Source organism: Engystomops pustulosus, chromosome 8 (assembly GCF_040894005.1).
Source record: "Engystomops pustulosus chromosome 8, aEngPut4.maternal, whole genome shotgun sequence".
NCBI classification, from domain to species: Eukaryota; Metazoa; Chordata; class Amphibia; order Anura; family Leptodactylidae; genus Engystomops; species Engystomops pustulosus.
Genome location: NC_092418.1, coordinates 15,313,717 through 15,339,566, shown reverse-complemented (window position 1 = coordinate 15,339,566; position 25,850 = coordinate 15,313,717). Strand labels below are relative to the sequence as shown.

The 25,850-nt window shown below is 45.6% G+C and overlaps 1 protein-coding gene across 10 annotated transcripts in view; it reads right to left on the bottom strand.

Annotated features, from left to right (window-relative positions):
* MPRIP (myosin phosphatase Rho interacting protein) overlaps positions 1 to 25,850 on the bottom strand; it is an 81,448-nt gene that overhangs the window by 30,878 nt on the left and 24,720 nt on the right. For 5 of the 10 annotated variants that reach the window (XM_072119826.1, XM_072119825.1, XM_072119823.1 and 2 more), the window contains exons 4-7: positions 5,662 to 5,810; positions 1,300 to 1,384; positions 921 to 1,122; positions 402 to 834 (exon numbers count right to left, since the gene is read on the bottom strand). In XM_072119826.1, the coding sequence (XP_071975927.1) occupies positions 402 to 834; positions 921 to 1,122; positions 1,300 to 1,384; positions 5,662 to 5,810 (869 nt within the window). The remainder of the gene's footprint in view (positions 1 to 401; positions 835 to 920; positions 1,123 to 1,299; positions 1,385 to 5,661; positions 5,811 to 25,850) is intronic. The other 5 variants (XM_072119828.1, XM_072119829.1, XM_072119831.1 and 2 more) reach the window with 1 other exon arrangement.

Below are 25,850 nucleotides of genomic sequence, written 5' to 3'. Positions count from 1 at the left end.
TCCAGGGTCAGTATCCAACAAGGATTAAAGTCTACACAGCTGCACCTGCTGACAGGTTCCTTTAACCTTCTCAGTAAGTCGGGTGCACGTGCACATATATCAGTAATCAGCAGCTGAGGCCTTTCCAGCATAGATAAAATCACCATACGCAGGGAATGCTGGGAATTGTAGTCTCTCACACACTGGTTAGGCACAGGCTGCTTTCTTTTGTAACTTGTGGTTCTCCAGCTGCTGCAAACCGTCCCAACCGGAGACTTTCCATGCTGGGAGTTGTAGTTTTGTAACAGCTGAGGAGGTCACAGAAATTCCCACAAGAGCAGGATCCACCCGGAAACAATAAAAAATACATTTCAGTCGCTTTTAACAAGAAGAAATGCAGCAAATCTGCACAGAAGACTCACCTCCTTTGCTGGCCAAAGAGCCGCGCCACTTCCTCCCTGCCAGGGCTCCGCGCCCGGGTTTTCTGTTCCAGTCGTTTCCGCTCTACCTGGAAAAGCTCCCTGTGAGTGATCCGGCGCGCTCGGGGTACATCTGCCAGCATGACGTACTCCCGATTGGCAACGTGAAGAGGGGCCGCTGGTGTCCGGTGGTTGTTATGAGGTTCTTGTGGCTGCCAGTCCCTATTACCTGGGGGGGAAAAGGGGTCTTGCTCCTGCTCGAATGCATTGTGGACACTATACCTGGTGGGGGCATCGGGGGTGGAAGGTGATGGCGGGGTCTGTAAAGGTTGTTCCTCAGATTTCAAGTCTTTAGTCTTCTCTAATGAGAAATAGCCGCTTTCCACTCGAGTTTTGCGCCCACCATCGACGCGGTCTCCATTCACCAATGATCCGTCTAATATGGAGGAAGGCGACATCACATTGTATATACTGTATGTAATACACTGTGACCATAGAGTAACAAAGCAACAACAAACTGACCGGCTTTGCTGTCTGGTGCCGGCTGATTTGGGGAAGAGGGCATGTGGACTGGACTCTGGATGGGACTGCTGCCGCCGCTGCTGCTCTCCTGCCCGTCCTTACCCTTCGCCTCCTCCTGCCAGAGGGTGGATTTAGTGGCTGGCACCTTTTCTGCACTAGGTATTCCTGCGCTGGTCGCTGCCATTTTGGCGGGTCCGGGCTCCTGAGACGTAAATTTGATGCAAAAGATTAAAGATAAGAAAAGGTAATTGTATGAAAAGCAAAAATGATCGGACATACGGGGAGCAGTCATCTTACATATTCCAAAATGCAGAGCAGCAAAATGATTTGTGTTAGACATCATAAAAAGTACTGGAGGTTCTGCCAACTGTTCTCTTACCTGTGGAGTGGGGGGTTCCACTTTTCTCTTCTTCTTCTGATTCTGCTTGTTGGTCTTGGGGTAAACGACGAGCATCTCCAGCCACCTGTCACCAGCAAATAGATCACATGTGGTACAATAAGAAGGTCATTTTACCAGCAGCTTCATAGGTACAGCAATGGCTTAGCTACTATAATACTGCCCCCTATGTACAAGAATATAACTGCTATAATACTGCCCCCTATGTACAAGAATATAACTACTATAATACTGCCCCCTATGTACAAGAATATAACTGCTATAATACTGCCCCCTATGTACAAGAATATAACTACTATAATACTGATCCCTATGTACAAGAATATAACTACTATAATACTGCCCCCTATGTACAAGAATATAACTACTATAATACTGCTCCCTATGTACAAGAATATAACAGCTATAATACTGCTCCCTATGTACAAGAATATAACAGCTATAATACTGCCCCCTATGTACAGGAATATAACTACTATAATACTGCCCCCTATGTACAAGAATATAACTACTATAATACTGCCCCCTACGTACAAGAATATAACTACTATAATACTGCTCCCTATGTACAGGAATATAACTACTATAATACTGCCCCCTATGTACAGTGATATAGCTACTATAATACTGCCCCCTATGTACAGGAATATAACTACTATAATACTGCCCCCTATGTACAGGAATATAACTACTATAATACTGCCCCCCTATGTACAAGAATATAACTACTATAATACTGCCCCCTATGTACAAGAATATAACTACTATAATACTGCCCCCTATGTACAGGAATATAACTACTATAATACTGCTCCCTGTGTACAAGAATATAACTACTATAATACTGCCCCCTATGTACAAGAATATAACTACTATAATACTGCCCCCCATGTACAAGAATATAACAGCTATAATACTGCCCCCTATGTACAAGAATATAACTACTATAATACTGCCCCCCATGTACAAGAATATAACTACTATAATACTGCCCCCTATGTACAGGAATATAACTACTATAATACTGCCCCCTATGTACAAGAATATAACTACTATAATACTGCCCCCTATGTACAGGAATATAACTACTATAATACTGCCCCCTATGTACAAGAATATAACTACTATAATACTGCCCCCTATGTACAAGAATATAACTACTATAATACTGCCCCCTATGTACAGGAATATAACTACTATAATACTGCCACCTATGTACAGGAATATAACTACTATAATACTGCTCCCTATGTACAAGAATATAACTACTATACTACTGCCCCCTATGTAGAGGAATATAACAACTATACTACTGCCCCCTATGTAGAGGAATATAACAACTATACTACTGCCCCCTATGTAGAGGAATATAACTACTATAATACTGCCCCCTATGTACAAGAATATAACTACTATAATACTGCCCCTATGTAGAAGAATATAACTACTATAATACTGCCCCCTATGTACAAGAATATAACAACTATACTACTGCCCCCTATGTAGAGGAATATAACTACTATAATACTGCCTCCTATGTACAAGAATATAACTACTATAATACTGCCCCCTATGTACAAGAAAATAACTACTATAATACTGCCCCCTATGTACAAGAATATAACTACTATAATATTGCCCCTATGTACAGGAATATAACTACTATAATACTGCCCCCTATGTACAGGAATATAACTACTATAATACTGCCCCCTATGTATAAGAATATAACTACTATAATACTGCCCCCTATGTACAGGAATATAACTACTATAATACTGCCCCCTATGTACAAGAATATAACTCCTATAATACTGCCCCCTATGTACAGGAATATAACTACTATAATACTGTCCCCTATGTATAAGAATATGACTACTATAACACTGCCCCCTATGTACAGGAATATAACTACTATAATACTGCCCCCTATGTACAAGGATATAACTACTATAATACTGCCCCCTATGTACAAGAATATAACTACTATAACACTGCCCCCTATGTACAGGAATATAACTACTATAATACTGCCCCCTATGTACAGGAATATAACTATTATACTTTGCTTGTGGGAGAATTGGAGGATAACCTTTGTGACCTCCGGTAACCCTCCTATGAAAATCTTTTTAAGAATTCAAAATGGTGAATCTGAGTTGTACAGTGATATAAGTGATGTACGTCTGTTTTTAGACACAGTAATATGGGAAAATACAGTGATACTGTAATAACATATTAAAGCAACAGTTCGACAGAAACTTATATTGTCCAAAACCAACTGTGAATGAAGATGGAGTTCAGGATTTTTACATACAATAACATATGGATAGAAAACATAGGACGACAAAACAAAAGCTGCAGTAGAAGTAAATTGAGAGTGTACAAAAGGAAGAGAAAGAAGTCGGATTATTCCTTTCTTTGCCGACAACAAAAGAGCAGCATAAGAAAAGAGGAAGCAAAAAGACAGAACAGACGAAAGGGGAAAGCAGAAAGGAGTACACATGCAAAGTATAGCTAGCGAGGATGGGTGGATAAAAGAGCGGCCAAGACAGAGCCGCCAAAGAAGGCGAGCGCGCCAAGACAGAGCCGCCAAAGAAGGCGAGCGCGCCAAGACAGCGCCGCCAAAGAAGGCGAGCGCGCCAAGACAGAGCCGCCAAAGAAGGCGAGCGCGCCAAGACAGAGCCGCCAAAGAAGGCGAGCGCGCCAAGACAGAGCCGCCAAAGAAGGCGAGCGCGCCAAGACAGAGCCGCCAAAGAAGGCGAGCGCGCCAAGACAGAGCCGCCAAAGAAGGCGAGCGCGCCAAGACAGAGCCGCCAAAGAAGGCGAGCGCGCCAAGACAGAGCCGCCAAAGAAGGCGAGCGCGCCAAGACAGAGCCGCCAAAGAAGGCGAGCGCGCCAAGACAGAGCCGCCAAAGAAGGCTCAACAGATTCTTCCGTGGTCCAGTGGGGTGGCATTGTACAGAAACTCAACTTTGAAGTGAGATGTAAATAAGTTGTATAAAGACAGAGGTCGAGATTTTTAACACTGAAGTCAAGCTCTCTCTTCCTTAGAAAGTCCCCATCACTGTATTTGATGGTCCTGCCTCCAGAGACATCACTAACCAGATCTCCTGAAGTCCGATGCGCCAGGTCAATCACAGAGGAGGAGACGTTCAGAGCCCCCGCCTTGACTTCAGTGTTACTCTCCGCCTCCTTGACTTTCTACAATCAATTTACATCTCACTTCAAAGTTGATTTTCTGGATGATGCCACCAAACTGGACCATGAAAGAAACAAACTAGAAGGTGTTACACTGCCTGATAATATACTAATAGCAGTTTATTAGGCCAAATTCTGATGGCAGGTTCCCTTTGAGGGGAGATGAAAAAAAACTGTAGAAGAAAGAGCTAAGGATTAGCCGGGGAGGGGATGCAGAGGAGGAGAGAGCAGTCAGCCGTCTCTTCAACTTTAGGAAAAGGAGACTCCTGGAAGAATTTACATGGGAACATCCGACCATGGTAAGAGATGCGCAGGATTTATATAACGTGTGGTGAAGCATCTCAAGCAGAGGGGAGAGAGTAAAGTGGCTCTGAGAGGGGGCGCTGCTCGGGGCACAGAGCGGCTAATGTGTCCTGGCAAACCAAAAAATGTGAAAAACAGACAAAACAGGCTGAGATCTGTTGATATTTGCAGCACATCTGACGACATGATCTATAAGGTGCGACTGGAAGATCTTGTAAGCGAGGACAAGACGTTACCACTGATGACGCACGGAAACACCGGCGGATCAGCCACAGCCAGGTCAATCCTTGTGCTGATACGCGCTGTCATAAACTGCATATATAGTGTAAGCCCCGGATTTCTACCGCACATCACCGAATAAACTATGGGTCTCATTTATAAACTTTTGGTGCACGTGTCCAGTCCACGGCCACCAGGGCTCAGGGGGAAGAGGCAATAACAGAAATTGTTTTGCATGAAGTCTTCAGTTACCTTACAGTCACCTCCTGGGCATACAGAAAGAGGTGGGCGCGCTGCTCACATGACCGGCCTGGATACACAGATGTATTTTGGGCATCACAGAGCAGGTTATAATCTCTGTGGGCGTCTCCCAGGTATAAAGCATCAGACACAATGTCCCCATTGTCAGCAGCTTGCAGACGAGGAGCACAGGCTGGAGCACACCTGCACACACTGCCTCTAGTGCTGAACACTGAGTACATCCCGTGTACTCACTATACCACGTAGTAGTCATACCCACGTCCTCCATACAAACCCTAACGTGGCCTGTGTACTGAAAGCTCCGGGCCTTAGGGTTAGCGCCCCATAAGCCACCCGTATCTGCATTATGCGGCCATCACTCACCCATTGATAATTTCTTTGTTCTCTGCCCTGATGAAATGTTCCTCTTGGGTCACGATACATAAGGAGAACTTCTGGCCAGTGCGGCCCTCCCCGTCTAGGACCTCCGTGCACTGGTTCATGTTGATGGTCCCCTGTGGCAGGGTAGTGGGCTGGAAAAGAAAAGACGACATATTAGGTCTAAGGAACCAAAACATGCAAATCAAAAGTGCAAATATGCAAATCAGACTTCAAGTGCAGCGGGGGCAGGACCAATAAGCTTTCAGACAGACAATTTCCCTGGAGTCCTGGACCAAAACTGCCTCCCTGCTTAGGTCATAGCTTTCTGTAGGCAGATTGGACACATCAGACTCCGCCCATAGTGCACTTACCCACAAGGCATGGTTGTATTGCCTCATCAGTCTGTGGATATTTCTGCCCTTATATGTCACTTTAAGAAATATTACTGCATTTCATAACAGGCACAGAGAAAAATCTGATGTCTAAAGTAAAGCCAAGAATTAATCAGATTTTTGAGTGATCCTTTTGAAACTATTGGGGGAAATTGATTAAATAAATAGAATATAAATCAGTATTTACAAGTATTCAGGAAGAATGAAATCAGATTTTCCAGAATCCACATAAAAATCTGATGTCTATTGCCCTGATGTAGCACAACAACCAATGGGAAGGAATCCTTGAGAGTCATGTGAAGAATCTGATGTCTAGTGCAGGGATACAGAAAGACAGATGACATTACATGTATATGTGCGGGATTGCAGGATTTCCAATGGGCTTAGCTTGGGCTTATTCTGGGAATAGGTTGAGCCATGTTGAAATCCAACATCCCTGACCGGGTCCCCATTGTACCTGGATTCTGCTCCCATTCCTCTAATGTGTATGGTAGGCCGTGGTCTCATAGCAGGAGGTGCGGCTAAACCTTGTAAGTCGGTAATGAGGCGATTGTGTTATCTATAGCTTAGATAGCCTAAGTCAACCCAAGTACGTGGCACGAGATTCCTCAGAGGGACACGTGGCTCTAGAGTAAAGGAATAGTATTCAAGAGGAAAAGGCAAATATTTTATCAGAGCAGCGATGTAAAAGGGAGATCACTGCTCCCAGTCATGGAGATCCCAGAGACGTGACGCCATATAGTGCACCATGTACCATAATCTGATACCAGCTTCAGCCACAAAGGGGAAGCAGCGGCTCGTGGACAGGACTGGTCCAACAGGTTTGGTGAATGGTACCAGATGCTACAAGCCTGTGGTCATGCATGGAAGCATCTACACAGATCATTACATGAGCTGCTCCAACACATCAGCATCTCCTGCCCGAAATGTGACATGGAGGGAAGCAGCAGCGGCCTCATACATGGAGGGAGATCTACGGCCAACAACAAGGCTCAGCAGAGAAGGAGAGCAGCAAGATGGGAGGAGGCACCGAATAAAGCTTTCATTATTGTAATCCATCCCGGCCTCCTACTACAGAAGATGAAAGACTGCAGACTGATCCCTGGTTACATGAGACCCCGAAACACTAAGCCCCCACCATTTTCATTCTAATTCACTCACATCTGATACTAAAACTTTGTGGCTTCACAGCGCAGCGACATCTATAACCGCCTGTATCTATACACAGAGACAGTATTATAGTAGTTATATTCCTGTACATAGGGGGCAGTATTATAGTAGTTATATTCCTGTACATAGGGGCAGTATTATAGTAGTTATATTCCTGTACATAGGGGCAGTATTATAGTAGTTATATTCTTGTACATAGGGGGCAGTATTATAGTAGTTATATCCCTGTACATAGGGGGTAGTATTATAGTAGTTATATTCCTGTACATAGGGGGCAGTATTATAGTAGTTATATTCCTGTACATAGGGGGCAGTATTATAGTAGATATATTCTTGTACATAGGGGGCAGTATTATAGTAGATATATTCTTGTACATAGGGAGCAGTATTATAGTAGTTATATTCCTGTACATAGGGGGCAGTATTATAGTAGTTATATTCCTGTACATAGGGGGCAGTATTATAGTAGTTATATTCTTGTACATAGAGGGCAGTATTATAGTAGTTATATTCCTGTACATAGGGGGCAGTATTATAGTAGTTATATTCTTGTACATAGGGGGCAGTATTATAGTAGTTATATTCTTGTACATAGGGGGCAGTATTGTAGTAGTTATATTCCTGTACATAGTGGGCAGTATTATAGTAGTTATATTCCTGTACATAGTGGGCAGTATTATAGTAGTTATATTCCTGTACATAGGGGGCAGTATTATAGTAGTTATATTCTTGTACATAGGGGGCAGTATTATAGTAGTTATATTCTTGTACATAGGGGGCAGCATTATAGTAGTTATATTCTTGTACATAGGGGGCAGCATTATAGTAGTTATATTCCTGTACATAGGGGGCAGCATTATAGTAGTTATATTCTTGTACATAGGGGGCAGCATTATAGTAGTTATATTCCTGTACATAGGGGGCAGTATTATAGTAGTTATATTCCTGTACATAGGGGGCAGCATTATAGTAGTTATATTCCTGTACATAGGGGGCAGCATTATAGTAGTTATATTCCTGTACATAGGGGGCAGTATTATAGTAGTTATATTCCTGTACATAGGGGGCAGTATTATAGTAGTTATATTCTTGTACATAGGGGGCAGTATTATAGTAGTTATATTCTTGTACATAGGGGGCAGTATTATAGTAGTTATATTCTTGTACAAAGGGGGCAGTATTATAGTAGTTATATTCTTGTACATAGGGGGCAGTATTATAGTAGTTATATTCTTGTACATAGGGGGCAGTATTATAGTAGTTATATTCTTGTACATAGGGGGCAGTATTATAGTAGTTATATTCCTGTACATAGGGGCAGTATTATAGTAGTTATATTCCTGTACATAGGGGGCAGTATTATAGTAGTTATATTCTTGTACATAGGGGGCAGTATTATAGTAGTTATATTCCTGTACATAGGGGCAGTATTATAGTAGTTATATTCTTGTACATAGGGGGCAGTATTATAGTAGTTATATTCTTGTACATAGGGGGCAGTATTATAGTAGTTATATTCCTGTACATAGGGGGCAGTATTATAGTAGTTATATACCTGTACATAGGGGGTAGTATTATAGTAGTTATATTCCTGTACATAGGGGGCAGTATTATAGTAGTTATATTCCTGTACATAGGGGGCAGTATTATAGTAGTTATATTCTTGTACATAGGGGCAGTATTATAGTAGTTATATTCCTGTACATAGGGGGCAGTATTATAGTAGTTATATTCTTGTACATAGGGGGCAGTATTATAGTAGTTATATTCCTGTACATAGGGGGCAGTATTATAGTAGTTATATTCCTGTACATAGGGGGCAGTATTATAGTAGTTATATTCTTGTACATAGGGGCAGTATTATAGTAGTTATATTCCTGTACATAGGGGGCAGTATTATAGTAGTTATATTCCTGTACATAGGGGGCAGTATTATAGTAGTTATATTCTTGTACATAGGGGCAGTATTATGATTATATTTATATCAGGAATGTTCTCATGATATGTGATGTCACCCTGAAGCAGACATGTCAGAAAGTAGCAAGAGGATAAACATCTTGTAGACAGTTTGTGTCAGGTGTGGATAGGACACACACACACATATATACATACATACACACTATGCTGGGGACGCACACACAGACTTAAACAAATACAAAAAAAAAAAAACACATAGCAATGAGGGTCAGAAGTTGGAAGGTTGTAGAACTTGCTAATCAGAGTGTCAAGATACGGTCTTCAAGGAAGAGGCCTCTTTACAGCACAGAAGAAGATGATGGATGACTGGAGAGCGTGAGACGACACCAACAACTCCAGCAATGCCCGGGGCAATACATGAGCTCTCTGATCCGCACGTATTTCCTCTATTCTCAGCCCAAAGAGATGCAACGTGGAAACCCACGGCCAGGCTCAGGACTCTGCCACTAGGGGATGACCACGGTGTAGACTTACCTCTGGCCGGATTACTGTACTGCGTCATTGTAGTGGTGGCGATACTGCTGTGTGCAAGGAATCAATAATGCTGCTAACAACGCTGCTGTGTGCATGGATCTTCCCTCAGGGAGACACGGAGTGACCCATATATAGCGCTGTCATAACATTACTGACATTCTTCCCTAATGACAATACGGAGGACACTACTACTGCAGCACAACAATCCTATTACTAGACAACCGACTAAATACTAAGAGCAGGACGACTCAGTATATCCGGTTTACAGATCCCCGATTTGGCTGGGGACGTCTTCACCCCCATACGAGGAATCTTACACTAAACCATCTGCTTATTATACATTGTAGACAGTTTGGGCTTTTCACTTCCCGGATGATACCTAGGACTTCCGAACACAACTTGTGGGGGTGTATGACATTTTGAGGCCCCCCCATCTGTACCCATGTATAGTAATAGTATATACAGGGTTCTGTTGAGTAATTGTCACATATTTGTAGTAAGCGCTGGAGCAGGCAGTGACTTCCGGATCAGGAATCAGAGGCTGCATCAAGTATGAAAGAAATGTCAGCCGAGCTCCTGCTCAGTGAGTACACCAGACATCGGGACTATTTGAGGGAAAGCCACTGGAGACATGGGTGCAGGGCGTCTCGGGTCGCCGGAGGACCCTTTCCATGCACTGGTCCTGACAGCTGAAGGCCAACCCAGAAGTCTGGTGCGTGGGCCAAAAGATGTAAGACTACGGTCAGGAAGGGGTTAATACCAGCCCACCCCCCACCCCCTCTCCTCTCTAAATTTCCCCAAAACAAATGCCTGGGAAGGAGGGTGTAATTGGAACATGACCTTATACCCAAAATAACTAACTAATCTGTCTGCTCCGAGCGCACACAAAAAAAAAGTTAAGATTCCACCGGCATAGCGGGGTCCTGCGTCTGTGTCCTTATAAGGCGATTATGTGAGGGAGGACGCGCTCGCCCCTCCACCGCACACTCATCCAGGGCCCCGGCTATTCCAGCTGGACCGAGTTCTGGTGCCCTCAGGCCACACGCTTTGATATTTATGTCCCCAGTCCAATCAATGCCCTCATTAACCCCTCTCGTGCCAGAGAATATTTATATCCCACCTACTTTTCTAGCTATAAGGACCGAAGGTTTCCAGATCTCTGATAGAGGTGATGGGGCACATGAATGGAGCAGTGTGTGCTGGAGAGATCAGACAAGTGCAGGTATGAACCTGCGCCAACACATGTCAATCCCACAGCCGTGTGTATGTGTGCGCTGAGAGCGTGCCGGCGGGAACAATGCACTCAGCCCCCTGACCTTCAGGACCAGAGGTTCCCACATCATAGCCCTGATCTGCAGCACAAAGCTACATTCATAACCTGCTGCAGACCAATCCTATCAGTAACCCAGCTTCTAACACCTCGGGCGGCGGATACGCCGGGCGGCAGGACAGTGCACCCACCAGCCAGTGTTAGGCATTGCTCACCGTAGAGCAGATTAATCCTTGGTGCATATTGTCAGTAGCAGCCGGACTGTGTAAATTGGATTTGTAGTTCAGTGAGTGTAAGCTGTAAAAGCTGTCTCAGGCTTCAGGTTGGATAGCACAGCATCCACTCAGAACAGAGGGGAGGGGCTGCAAGCAGTTGAGTGCAGAGAGCTAAGGACACAGCAGTGTGAGGAAGTAAAAAAAAAAAAAAAAATGCTGGCACCCAGTACGTTCAAAGCTGTTTAACACTCCCTTTAACTCAACATACAGTATTTAGGTTTTTTTAAACATGAAGTTTGATTTGCTACGATTGCGTCCAGTCCAGGGCATCATCCATGCGCTTATACATCAGCAGATCTCTGCAGACCTGATGTTCTGTTGCAATGTATCGGTGGTGTGATCCTATAGCGGTGATGATGTAATACACCATATAAAACCTACAAAGCGCGGATGACAGAACGCAGGGAGAGGTTACGGCTTTTACTGGGTCTATAAAGCCGCCTGTAAGCCGGGGCCTCCGATAAACAGGAACAGATTGTAAAACGCTGCACGCGCTTCACTTACTTTATAAGGCGTGAGGATTGTATCACCTGCGTCTGCAGTCTGACCTTTACAGGAGATGCTCTGCAGATCAAGCATTTTATCCCCCACAACCTAAAATACTGAATGCAGCTTTGGGTGTGACTGGAGTACAACTCTAGGAAAATGGGGAAGGGCGCTCTGAACATCTTGAAGAAATCTTACCAGGTCCCCTTTTCCTGTTATTCACCTATGTTCAGAATGTAAGAGCGACACAAAGCATCATTACAGCGCAGGAGGGGCAGCGCGTTCTCTGGATAGACACAACGCTGCCTCATTGCCTCGGTTTGCAATCACAGGATGTTCAAACAAAAAAAAAATTTGATTTCCACGGACTATTAATAAACCGAAGCAGCCTAAAAATATCACGTACGAAAAAGGATAAAAACACAGACGTCAAGCGGGTCTGGTCAGGGGACTTATGAATGAGTCGGGGTCTTGTCACGCTGGATACAGAAGCGATGGTATAGACTCCATCACACGGATGGCCACGTTGTGACGCCCCACTTTGGCCAGAGCCACAACCTCGGAGGTGAATTGCCCAACAAATATTCTTCATCCGATGTGGCCAGAAGTCTGACAAATGCAATGGTAAAGGGGTATTCCCAAAAAAGTGATAAAATCACCAGGGTTACAATTGCCAGCCCAGAGTACGGGGGTCCTGTTGCTCAGAGATGGTCAGGTCCCATGTGATCAGGAGCTGCAAATTCATTTACTGGAGTGGAAAGAGAATACACCTCCCACCCTGGGCTTTTTATGGGGGTCACAGAGGTCAGACCCCGATCAATGACCATGCTGATTACATGTAATATTTGGGTCAGCTCCTTTAAAGGGATTGTCCAGGTTATTGATGGTTATGACCCATCCTTGTGTTCTACATATAATGAGCAGAGAAGAGACTGGCGACCACGTTCTCAGTGTAGTGGCCAATTAGAGTAACTACAGTCCCCTGATCAGTCTATGGACAAGACATCAATAAGGAATATTCCTATAATAATTAAGTGGTCACCAGTCTCTGTGTGGCTGATAACAGAGAGCAAAAGACATGACATTCACCTGGTCAGCACAGAGGAAAGACTCATCACCGCCCCTTTAACAAGCAGGCGATGCAGCAGACCAGGCTGATGGACTAGCGCTGGCCGCCTGCTGACTGTCTCCAGGTGTTATCGTCCTCATTCCTCGCGTTGTGCAATTCCGCTTCTGTTTCGTAAGTGAAGACGTGTGCAGGGGGCTTCACTCTGCCACCACGGAGACTATTCCAAGAAACCGCTCCCTACCCCTGTGATAATACAAGCCGGCTGTGTAACGCAATGTACCCGACCCTCGGCTATAAGCAAGGACCAATGCGCTGCTGCTCCTGACTGTATAGATGGAAAAGCTCCTCATGTATAAGGGCACAGAAGGGTCTCCTACACGGGCAACATCAACTCTTGTGCGACCACCATAGTCCCCGATGCCAGGAGTGATAACTACTTGTCAGGCCTCACATCCAGCTCTACTATTCACTTACTATCATCTGGTTTCCACGTCCTTTGTCACAGGAAGCCGTGCACTGGATGTCACTGAGCTCAAGGACATTGGCCCTCTCCAAAAAGCACAAGTAACGGACCAATTAGGCCGGTTGCCAGTGGTAGTGGTGGTTTATATCCAAATTTAGGAATGTTTGAGAATAGAGTCTGAGGCTTAGGCTTCCCACAGGCAGTGGGGGGTCAGGGATTGGGGCCTTGGGACACGGGAGGCCTGACAGTGATAAAGTAATAATAGGACCAGAGCAAAGACACACAACACCGAGCCTGAGAGCACAGACGTGCGCAGTATAGAGATGGTTAAAAGAACAAGTCATATATTATGTAAATGGAATAGCCCTTTAATTAAAGGGCTACAGCAGCAGAAAGCCGAACATCCATGAGCAATGCTGCCATTATATGGGCTCACTAGAAAGTCTTCCCGAGGCGAGTACACATGAACCTCCTCCGTTGTAGTCCAGGACAATTACCTAAAAGAGATTCCCCAAAGTAACATCAAGTGTGAGTGCCCTGGGAATAACCCGAGCAGCGGCCAGGAGTACCAGGCAGTGAGAGCCGATGAGTGTGAGGGCAGATGAAAGGCTTCGTATAGCTACCAGCAGCCAGCGGGCTGGAGTTACGGGCAGTAATCCGTGTTTAGCGCTGGGAATGGGGCGTCATGACCCCAAGTGTAGACCCTGCCCATATCAGGAGAGAGCGCGCTCACATTTTGCTGCAATTTGCCCAAGAATGGTCGGGAAGAGGTTCAAAGAGGCGTTTTTTGAGGAGTTTACGGGGAGCGATTTTCCAGTGTAATTACACACAGCAGCTACCAGAGGAGGGCGACGCTCCCAGACGCCAGGAACAGCTGCTTCTGCTACCAGGACCAGATGGAGGTGAAGGAATGACATCAGGGTTTAACTCCCTAGCTCCTGGCAGGAGCATCCAGGATCCGAAACATCCCCCGAAAACATACGAGCGACGTGGCCATTATACCACACACATCACCTCCACCCAACTCTCCTACAATCCGGAACGTACAACAATAGGAGGTGGAAGTAACACAATCACATACTCCCTCCATAGCACATAGCGAGGTGCACAGCAGGTTAACACTGGGGGTCCTGCCAGTAGCTGGGACATACACTGGCACCATCAGACATAAGGAACATCTGAAGAGGATTTATAAACGTGAAGGAAGAGGACGATGACTCCGGAACGTTACTGGCAGATCTTGAAATTCAGCGTAAAACCATGTTGGTTCATCCCACATTGAAGCATAGAAAGGGCTTACGGGAAATCTGCAAACTCCAGGGGGCATAACAGCGAGCCAAGAGCTGGAAATCCTGGAAAAACTGGGGCAGATCTTTCTTTCATGCCTAATACTTAAGGTTCTGTCAAGTCTGTAGCTGGTGACAACCACTAGGTGGAGCCTGGTCCTCTATATCCTGTTTACACTATAGAGCGCCCCCTAGTGTTGACAGCAGACAGACAAATCTTTATCCTTGAGTAGGTTTTACGATGCACGTGTATGAAACAATACAGTCTATAGGATTGTGGGTCTAATCTGCGAGTGCAGCAAACACCTACAGCTCGCTCTGAAGTCCTGGCTGCTGCAGACTGCATTGTACAGATCCCACCGCTAGCTGCTATAGACAGAGTATGTTAAAGGGGTTTCTAAGATATTTCCCAAGGTCCCGGGACTCGCTTTGGCCAATGAGTGGCCTCAGACCTGACGGCATGACATAAGGGAATGGGTCAGTTAGTGGAGGGCATGCAGAGGTCGGGGTGCTTGGATTTTTGTCACAGACCATACCATAACTTTTTTTGCACAAGCTCAATTTCTTCACGTTACATTTCAGTTGCAATTTAGAATTTTTATCGACCTATACCCACCCTTCGCTGCATGGCGACGCTTGTGTGTAGAAGATACATTGTTGTACATTTTACACGGTGTGACAAAGCCGCTCTTGGTCAGAGACAGCTTTGCCTCTTGCGGAATACATTTTAGGAGATCTAAGAAGACGGGTTCTGGAGACCCAAAGAGCTGGAGTAGGTACAGTCCTGAGAAGACAAGAGGCAGTCCTAAAATAAGAGGAAACCCCTGTCCACCACCATGCAGTGGACAGGAATGGCCACCACAAAGGAAGAAGTTGATGTCCAAATACAACATTGTGGCTCATTTCAGGAAACGTCTGGGCAAAAGGCTTCATGGAGCATAAATTCTCGAAACCAGAAGAACCGAGGCAGAACCCTCAGCACAAGTGTGAAGCCTGGTGGAGGGAGCAGCATAGTTTGGGGTCCATGACTGCTGCGAGACCTGGGGCTTGTATTTGTGAAGTAAATTCCTGTACATTTTCTAGAAGAATTTAAAGGACACCTGTCATCAGGTCTGTGTCACTTGTCCTGTCACTACTACGTGTTGGAGCAGCTCACAAGGATCCCATCCCAGCCTTTATCTAGTTATTTCATACATTAATCATTATAAAATCATCTATTCTTTATTATGTAAATGAGGCTGGTCACATGGTCAGAGGCAGTGATGTCACCCCTGTTACCCCTCCCCTCTCCTCCCCCTGCTCATGTCTGTGTGTAATGTATAGTAAAGCATGGCTAGTGTGTGTGCTGCATCTGCTGACATGCTGCATCCTCCTAATATACAGGTGAGAGACACAGACATCAGCTACACATGAATCTGACATGTTCTGCTGTAACATGGCTGCCTGGAGCTGCTGTATCTGTCCTATACACACACATGCACACACAGGCTGCCTGGAGCTGCTGTATCTCTCCTATACACACACACACATGCACACACAGGCTGCCTGGAGCTGCTGTATCTCTCCTATACACACACATGTACACACAGGCTGCAGGGGGCGTGGCCACCAGCACCAGGAAGCACATCATTATACAGCCTCACACCATTACACAGGCTGTCAGTCATGCACTGGGGGTGTGGCTGTGCCTCCCACTCATGAATAGAGTGGACAGCTTGAATATGCTAATGCTTCATTGGACATTTCACAGGTAATTTGCATACAGCTTTAGGACCTCATTGCTTAGGTGTACAGGCATGTAGAGGGACAATGAAGGGATAGAGGCAATGCTCTCTAATGGCAGTTTATGAAAATATATTTAGTTTAGGGGGGTTATTTTGCCTGACGGGTTCTCTTTAAGGGCGGCCATTCAGAACCTTAAGAGAAACCACTGGATGATACAAGACGACCCAAAGCACAGGGGACACTGCCCTGACACACTGTATAGTAATAGGGGGCTGCAGTGAGGGGTTAGTTAGGTAGTGCGACCTATGACCTGGACACATGGTGAGGTGTGGCGCTTGTCACACTTGTTGCCACCAGCAGTGATTATTGATGAAAAATGACACTTTGACACAAACTTTCATAAAAGCGGCTGTGTGTATAAAGTGCAGATCAGCGTGTGCGCAGCACGACTGGGAGATAGGGATTTATGTTGCAGGATTGTAGACGATTCCTCACACTGCTGTGCTCTGTGCTTACTGCAATGAACAGCCTAACATTTCTTGCCTCTGCTCCATGCACATATTGTTGCAGGATACAGTCATCACCAGGAGAAAAGTGGATGTGGAGCAGCTGTATGTAGGGAGCACAGAGCACAGCAGTGTGAGGACATGTCCCTAATCGTGCAATATAAATCCATATTTCATGGGCCTACAGCTACTGACAAGTCACAGGTCTGATTACACGTCTCTCCAGGGACAATACATAGCACTGGGGGCAGTTACTACTTTCTTCATATAATGTGACATGACAGGTTGGATCTTGTACCTCCCTACAGACCTTGCAGTGATACATCAGTAACGTCATGAAATCCTATAAATGAATGTGCAGCGTCCAGGGAGCGCCTGTCATTTACTCTATTTATATATGGGCTGTGTGGTAATTTAACCATTCGGGGACAGACCCATCCCCCATACTTCCTGGAGACACAAGTCCATGGGAAGCAGCTGAAGATACAGAGTCCACTATTAACCCAGTCGGATGCTCCCACGATGCCTGGGCCTGCGGTTACTGGGAGAAGGGGCTGGGATACACGGGACGTCAGGATCTTGTGCTTATGTCCATCTGATTCCAATTACCAGGAGATGATATCACCCAAAACTCACAACAAACACGGGAAGAGAACCAATAGACGGTGCCCAGGATACACCAGGAGACTCATGCACAAAGCTCTGCACAATGCTGCACCTACCTACCTCTCCTCTCCGTCTATCACCCAACCCGTGCTCTTCCATCTGCCAGTGTTATCAGATTGATCTCCACGCTAATTCGAACCTCTCACTCACGTCTCCAGGACATCTCCCGAGCTGCACCAATCCTCTGGAATGCCCTTCCCTGGACTATCAGACTAATACCCAACCTCCAAAGCTTTAAACCTACCAGTATTTCTTGAGGCAGATTTATCACACTCATTAACTGCCTGTAACTCCAACTCTGTCTTTGGTAACCCGTCATGTGTCCTCCTCCCTGTTATCCGGCAAACACCAGATACCAAGCTCCAGGATTCTCCACAGTCACATTCACCTTAGTCTCTGTATATGAGATGCGGCTGATGACTGGTTCACGCAGAATCCTCTTTATTTAAATTATTTTATTCTGTTCCCTCATAAAAAATGGCTGGACCATTATACAAGCTCTTGTGTCACCTCCTCATCCTCATAGACTGTAAGCTCTTGTGTCCCCCCCTCATCCTCATAGACTGTAAGCTCTTGTGTCACCTCCTCATCCTCATAGACTGTAAGCTCTTGTGTCACCCCCTCATCCTCATAGACTGTAAGCTCTTGTGTCACCCCCTCATCCTCATAGACTGTAAGCTCTTGTGTCACCTCCTCATCCTCATAGACTGTAAGCTCTTGTGTCCCCCTCATCCTCATAGACTGTAAGCTCTTGTGTCACCCCCTCATCCTCATAGACTGTAAGCTCTTGTGTCACCCCCTCATCCTCATAGACTGTAAGCTCTTGTGTCACCCCCTCATCCTCATAGACTGTAAGCTCTTGTCGCCCCCTCATCCTCATAGACTGTAAGCTCTTGTGTTACCCCCTCATCCTCATAGACTGTAAGCTCTTGTGTCACCCCCCTCATCCTCATAGACTGTAAGCTCTTGTGTCACCCCCCTCATCCTCATAGACTGTAAGCTCTTGTGTCACCCACTCATCCTCATAGACTGTAAGCTTTTGTGTCAGCCCGTCATCCGCATAGAATGTAAGCTCTTGTGTCACCCCCTCATCCTCATAGACTGTAACCTTTTGTGTCACCCCCTCATCCTCATAGACTGTAAGCTCTTGTGTCCCCCCTCATCCTCATAGACTGTAAGCTCTTGTGTCATCACCTCATCCTCATAGACTGTAAGCTCTTGTGTCCCCCCTCATCCTCATAGACTGTAATCTCTTGTGTCACCCATCATCCTCATAGACTGTAAGCTCTTGTGTCACCCCTCATCCTCATAGACTGTAACCTTTTGTGTCACCCCCTCATCCTCATAGACTGTAAGCTCTTGTGTCACCCCCTCATCCTCATAGACTGTAAGCTCTTGTGTCACCCCCTCATCCTCATAGACTGTAAGCTCTTGTGTCACCTCCTCATCCTCATAGACTGTAAGCTCTTGTCGCCCCCTCATCCTCATAGACTGTAAGCTCTTGTGTCACCCCCTCATCCTCATAGACTGTAAGCTCTTGTGTTACCCCCTCATCCTCATAGACTGTAAGCTCTTGTGTCACCCCCTCATCCTCATAGATTGTAAGCTCTTGTGTCACCCCTCATAGACTGTAAGCTCTTGTGTCCCCCCCTCATCCTCAGACTGTAAGCTCTTGTGTCACCTCCTCATCCTCATAGACTGTAAGCTCTTGTGTCACCCCCTCATCCTCATAGACTGTAAGCTCTTGTGTCACCCCCTCATCCTCATAGACTGTAAGCTCTTGTGTCACCCCCTCATCCTCATAGACTGTAAGCTCTTGTGTCCCCCCCTCATCCTCATAGACTGTAAGCTCTTGTGTCCCCCTCATCCTCATAGACTGTAAGCTCTTGTCGCCCCCTCATCCTCATAGACTGTAAGCTCTTGTGTCACCTCCTCATCCTCATAGACTGTAAGCTCTTGTGTCACCCCCTCATCCTCATAGACTGTAAGCTCTTGTGTCACCCCCTCATCCTCATAGACTGTAAGCTCTTGTGTCACCCCCTCATCCTCATAGACTGTAAGCTCTTGTGTCCCCCTCATCCTCATAGACTGTAAGCTCTTGTGTCACCCCCTCATCCTCATAGACTGTAAGCTCTTGTGTCACCCCTCATCCTCATAGACTGTAAGCTCTTGTGTCACCCCCTCATCCTCATAGACTGTAAGCTCTTGTCGCCCCCTCATCCTCATAGACTGTAAGCTCTTGTGTTACCCCCTCATCCTCATAGACTGTAAGCTCTTGTGTCACCCCCCTCATCCTCATAGACTGTAAGCTCTTGTGTCACCCCCCTCATCCTCATAGACTGTAAGCTCTTGTGTCACCCGCTCATCCTCATAGACTGTAAGCTCTAGTGTCACCTCCTCATCCTCATAGACTGTAAGCTTTTGTGTCAGCCCGTCATCCGCATAGAATGTAAGCTCTTGTGTCACCCCCTCATCCTCATAGACTGTAACCTTTTGTGTCACCCCCTCATCCTCATAGACTGTAAGCTCTTGTGTCCCCCCTCATCCTCATAGACTGTAAGCTCTTGTGTCATCACCTCATCCTCATAGACTGTAAGCTCTTGTGTCCCCCCTCATCCTCATAGACTGTAATCTCTTGTGTCACCCATCATCCTCATAGACTGTAAGCTCTTGTGTCACCCCTCATCCTCATAGACTGTAAGCTCTTGTGTCACCCCCTCATCCTCATAGACTGTAAGCTCTTGTGTCACCCCCTCATCCTCATAGACTGTAAGCTCTTGTGTCACCCCCTCATCCTCATAGACTGTAAGCTCTTGTGTCACCTCCTCATCCTCATAGACTGTAAGCTCTTGTCGCCCCCTCATCCTCATAGACTGTAAGCTCTTGTGTCACCCCCTCATCCTCATAGACTGTAAGCTCTTGTGTTACCCCCTCATCCTCATAGACTGTAAGCTCTTGTGTCACCCCCTCATCCTCATAGACTGTAAGCTCTTGTCACCCCCTCATCCTCATAGACTGTAAGCTCTTGTGTCACCCCCTCATCCTCATAGATTGTAAGCTCTTGTGTCACCCCTCATAGACTGTAAGCTCTTGTGTCCCCCCTCATCCTCATAGACTGTAATCTCTTGTGTCACCTCCTCATCCTCAGACTGTAAGCTCTTGTGTCACCCCCTCATCCTCATAGACTGTAATCTCTTGTGTCACCTCCTCATCCTCATAGACTGTAAGCTCTTGTGTCACCCCCTCATCCTCATAGACTGTAAGCTCTTGTGTTACCTCCTCATCCTCATAGACTGTAATCTCTTGTGTCACCCCCTCATCCTCATAGACTGTAAGCTCTTGTGTCCCCCCTCATCCTCATAGACTGTAAGCTCTTGTGTCATCACCTCATCCTCATAGACTGTAAGCTCTTGTGTCCCCCCTCATCCTCATAGACTGTAATCTCTTGTGTCACCCATCATCCTCATAGACTGTAAGCTCTTGTGTCACCCCTCATCCTCATAGACTGTAAGCTCTTGTGTCACCCCCTCATCCTCATAGACTGTAAGCTCTTGTGTCACCCCCTCATCCTCATAGACTGTAAGCTCTTGTGTCACCCCCTCATCCTCATAGACTGTAAGCTCTTGTGTCACCTCCTCATCCTCATAGACTGTAAGCTCTTGTCGCCCCCTCATCCTCATAGACTGTAAGCTCTTGTGTCACCCCCTCATCCTCATAGACTGTAAGCTCTTGTGTTACCCCCTCATCCTCATAGACTGTAAGCTCTTGTGTCACCCCCTCATCCTCATAGACTGTAAGCTCTTGTCACCCCCTCATCCTCATAGACTGTAAGCTCTTGTGTCACCCCCTCATCCTCATAGATTGTAAGCTCTTGTGTCACCCCTCATAGACTGTAAGCTCTTGTGTCCCCCCTCATCCTCATAGACTGTAATCTCTTGTGTCACCTCCTCATCCTCAGACTGTAAGCTCTTGTGTCACCCCCTCATCCTCATAGACTGTAATCTCTTGTGTCACCTCCTCATCCTCATAGACTGTAAGCTCTTGTGTCACCCCCTCATCCTCATAGACTGTAAGCTCTTGTGTTACCTCCTCATCCTCATAGACTGTAATCTCTTGTGTCACCTCCTCATCCTCATAGACTGTAAGCTCTTGTGTCACCCCCTCATCCTCATAGACTGTAAGCTCTTGTGTCACCCCCTCATCCTCATAGACTGTAAGCTCTTGTGTCACCCCCTCATCCTCATAGACTGTAAGCTCTTGTGTCACCCCTCATCCTCATAGACTGTAAGCTCTTGTGTCACCCCCTCATCCTCATAGACTGTAAGCTCTTGTCGCCCCCTCATCCTCATAGACTGTAAGCTCTTGTGTTACCCCCTCATCCTCATAGACTGTAAGCTCTTGTGTCACCCCCCTCATCCTCATAGACTGTAAGCTCTTGTGTTACCCCCTCATCCTCATAGACTGTAAGCTCTTGTGTCACCCGCTCATCCTCATAGACTGTAAGCTCTAGTGTCACCTCCTCATCCTCATAGACTGTAAGCTTTTGTGTAAGCCCGTCATCCGCATAGAATGTAAGCTCTTGTGTCACCCCCTCATCCTCATAGACTGTAACCTTTTGTGTCACCCCCTCATCCTCATAGACTGTAAGCTCTTGTGTCCCCCCTCATCCTCATAGACTGTAAGCTCTAGTGTCACCTCCTCATCCTCATAGACTGTAAGCTTTTGTGTAAGCCCGTCATCCGCATAGAATGTAAGCTCTTGTGTCACCCCCTCATCCTCATAGACTGTAACCTTTTGTGTCACCCCCTCATCCTCATAGACTGTAAGCTCTTGTGTCCCCCTCATCCTCATAGACTGTAAGCTCTTGTGTCCCCCCTCATCCTCATAGACTGTAATCTCTTGTGTCCCCCCTCATCCTCATAGACTGTAATCTCTTGTGTCACCCATCATCCTCATAGACTGTAATCTCTTGTGTCACCCCTCATCCTCATAGACTGTAACCTTTTGTTTCACCCCCTCATCCTCATAGACTGTAAGCTCTTGTGTCACCCCCTCATCCTCATAGACTGTAAGCTCTTGTGTCACCTCCTCATCCTCATAGACTGTAAGCTCTTGTCGCCCCCTCATCCTCATAGACTGTAAGCTCTTTTGTCACCCCCTCATCCTCAGACTGTAAGCTCTTGTGTCACCCCTCATCCTCATAGACTGTAAGCTCTTGTGTCCTCCCCTCATCCTCAGACTGTAAGCTCTTGTGTCACCCCCTCATCCTCATAGACTGTAAGCTCTTGTGTCACCCCCTCATCCTCATAGTCTGTAAGCTCTTGTGTCACCCCTCATCCTCATAGTCTATAAGCTCTTGTGTCACCCCCTCATCCTCATAGACTGTAAGCTCTTGTATCACCCCCTCATCCTCATAGACTGTAAGCTCTTGTGTCCCCCTCATCCTCATAGACTGTAAGCTCTTGTGTCCCCCCTCATCCTCATAGACTGTAATCTCTTGTGTCCCCCCTCATCCTCATAGACTGTAATCTCTTGTGTCACCCATCATCCTCATAGACTGTAATCTCTTGTGTCACCCCTCATCCTCATAGACTGTAACCTTTTGTGTCACCCCCTCATCCTCATAGACTGTAAGCTCTTGTGTCACCTCCTCATCCTCATAGACTGTAAGCTCTTGTCGCCCCCTCATCCTCATAGACTGTAAGCTCTTTTGTCACCCCCTCATCCTCAGACTGTAAGCTCTTGTGTCACCCCTCATCCTCATAGACTGTAAGCTCGTGTCCTCCCCTCATCCTCAGACTGTAAGCTCTTGTGTCACCCCCTCATCCTCATAGACTGTAAGCTCTTGTGTCACCCCCTCATCCTCATAGACTGTAAGCTCTTGTGTCACCCCCTCATCCTCATAGACTGTAAGCTCTTGTGTCACCCCCTCATCCTCATAGACTGTAAGCTCTTGTGTCACCCCCTCATCCTCATAGACTGTAAGCTCTTGTGTCACCCCCTCATCCTCATAGACTGTAAGCTCTTGTGTCACCTCCTCATCCTCATAGACTGTAAGCTCTTGTCGCCCCCTCATCCTCATAGACTGTAAGCTCTTTTGTCACCCCCTCATCCTCAGACTGTAAGCTCTTGTGTCACCCCTCATCCTCATAGACTGTAAGCTCTTGTGTCACCCCCTCATCCTCATAGACTGTAAGCTCTTGTGTCACCCCCTCATCCTCATAGTCTGTAAGCTCTTGTGTCACCCCTCATCCTCATAGTCTATAAGCTCTTGTGTCACCCCCTCATCCTCATAGACTGTAAGCTCTTGTATCACCCCCTCATCCTCATAGACTGTAAGCTCTTGTGTCACCCCCTCATCCTCATAGACTGTAAGCTCTTGTGTCACCCCCTCATCCTCATAGACTGTAAGCTCTTGTGTCACCCCCTCATCCTCATAGACTGTAAGCTCTTGTGTCACCCCCTCATCCTCATAGACTGTAAGCTCTTGTGATCAGGGCTCTCCCTCCTATTGCTCCATATGACTGTTTGTACTCTGTAATGTAATATTATATTTGTATCTGTCCCCTATGATAAGTAAAGCTACGGAATATGATGGCGCTGTATAAATAAAGATGATTATTATTAGGAAACACAAGGAAATACACCATGTGCTGTAGGAGGGTCCAAAGTCCTGCACAACCCGGAATATCTGCGGAAAACTCCCATGATAAACTTATCCACACACAGAGTACAACGTGTTATAGCGACTGTCACATCCCAACATATAGAAACCGAGAGGTTATAATGAGGATAAACCCCAGATCAGAGGTGACAGAACCAAGGTGTTCACTCCACAAGTGTGTCTATAGGGGGCAGTATTATAGTAGTTATATTCCTGTACATAGGGGGCAGTATTATAGTAGTTATATTCCTGTACATAGGGGCAGTATTATAGTAGTTATATTCTTGTACATAGGGGGCAGTATCATAGTAGTTATATTCTTGTACATAGGGGGCAGTATCATAGTAGTTATACTCCTATACATAGGGGGGAGTATTATAGTAGTTATATTCCTGTACATAGGGGGCAGTATTATAGTAGTTATATTCCTGTACATAGGGGGCAGTATTATAGTAGTTATATTCCTGTACATAGGGGGCAGTATTATAGTAGTTATATTCCTGTACATAGGGGGCAGTATTATAGTAGTTATATTCCTGTACATAGGAGGCAGTATTATAGTAGTTACATTCCTGTACATAGGGGGCAGTATTATGGTAGTTATATTCCTGTACATAGGGGTCAGTATTATAGTAGTTACATTCCTGTACATAGGGGGCAGTATTATGGTAGTTATATTCCTGTACATAGGGGTCAGTATTATAGTAGTTATATTCCTGTACATAGGGGGCAGTATTATAGTAGTTATATTCCTGTACATAGGGGGCAGTATTATAGTAGGTATATTCCTGTACATAGGGGGCAGTATTATAGCAGTTATATTCTTGTACATAGGAGGCAGTATTATAGTAGTTATATTCTTGTACATAGGGGGCAGTATTATAGTAGTAATATTCTTGTACATAGGGGGCGGTATTATAGCAGTTATATTCTTGTACATAGGGGGCAGTATTATAGTAGTTATATTCTTGTACATAGGGGGCAGTATTATAGTAGTTATATTCCTGTACATAGGGGGCAGTATTATAGTAGTTATATTCCTGTACATAGGGGGCAGTATTATAGTAGTTATATTCCTGTACATAGGGGGCAGTATTATAGTAGTTATATTCCTGTACATAGGGGGCAGTATTATAGTAGTTATATTCCTGTACATAGGGAGCAGTATTATAGTAGTTATATTCCTGTACATAGGGGGCAGTAATATAGTAGTTATATTCCTGTACATAGGGGGCAGTATTATAGTAGTTATATTCCTGTACATAGGGAGCAGTATTATAGTAGTTATATTCCTGTACATAGGGGGCAGTATTATAGTAGTTATATTCCTGTACATAGGGAGCAGTATTATAGTAGTTATATTCCTGTACATAGGGGGCAGTAATATAGTAGTTATATTCCTGTACATAGGGGGCAGTATTATAGTAGTTATATTCTTGTACATAGGGGGGCAGTATTATAGTAGTTATATTCCTGTACATAGGGGGCAGTATTATAGTAGTTATATTCCTGTACATAGGGGGCAGTATTATAGTAGTTATATTCCTGTACATAGGGGGCAGTATTATAGTAGTTATATTCCTGTACATAGGGGGCAGTATTATAGTAGTTATATTCCTGTACATAGGGGGCAGTATTATAGTAGTTATATTCCTGTACATTACACCAGGGCTGTGGATGTGTCTGGTCTGTGTAAACACTCTGAAGATTAAAGGAGGACGGCCCCGGGGCCACAACAAAGGTCTCGGAGCATTATTTCTGGGTTATTT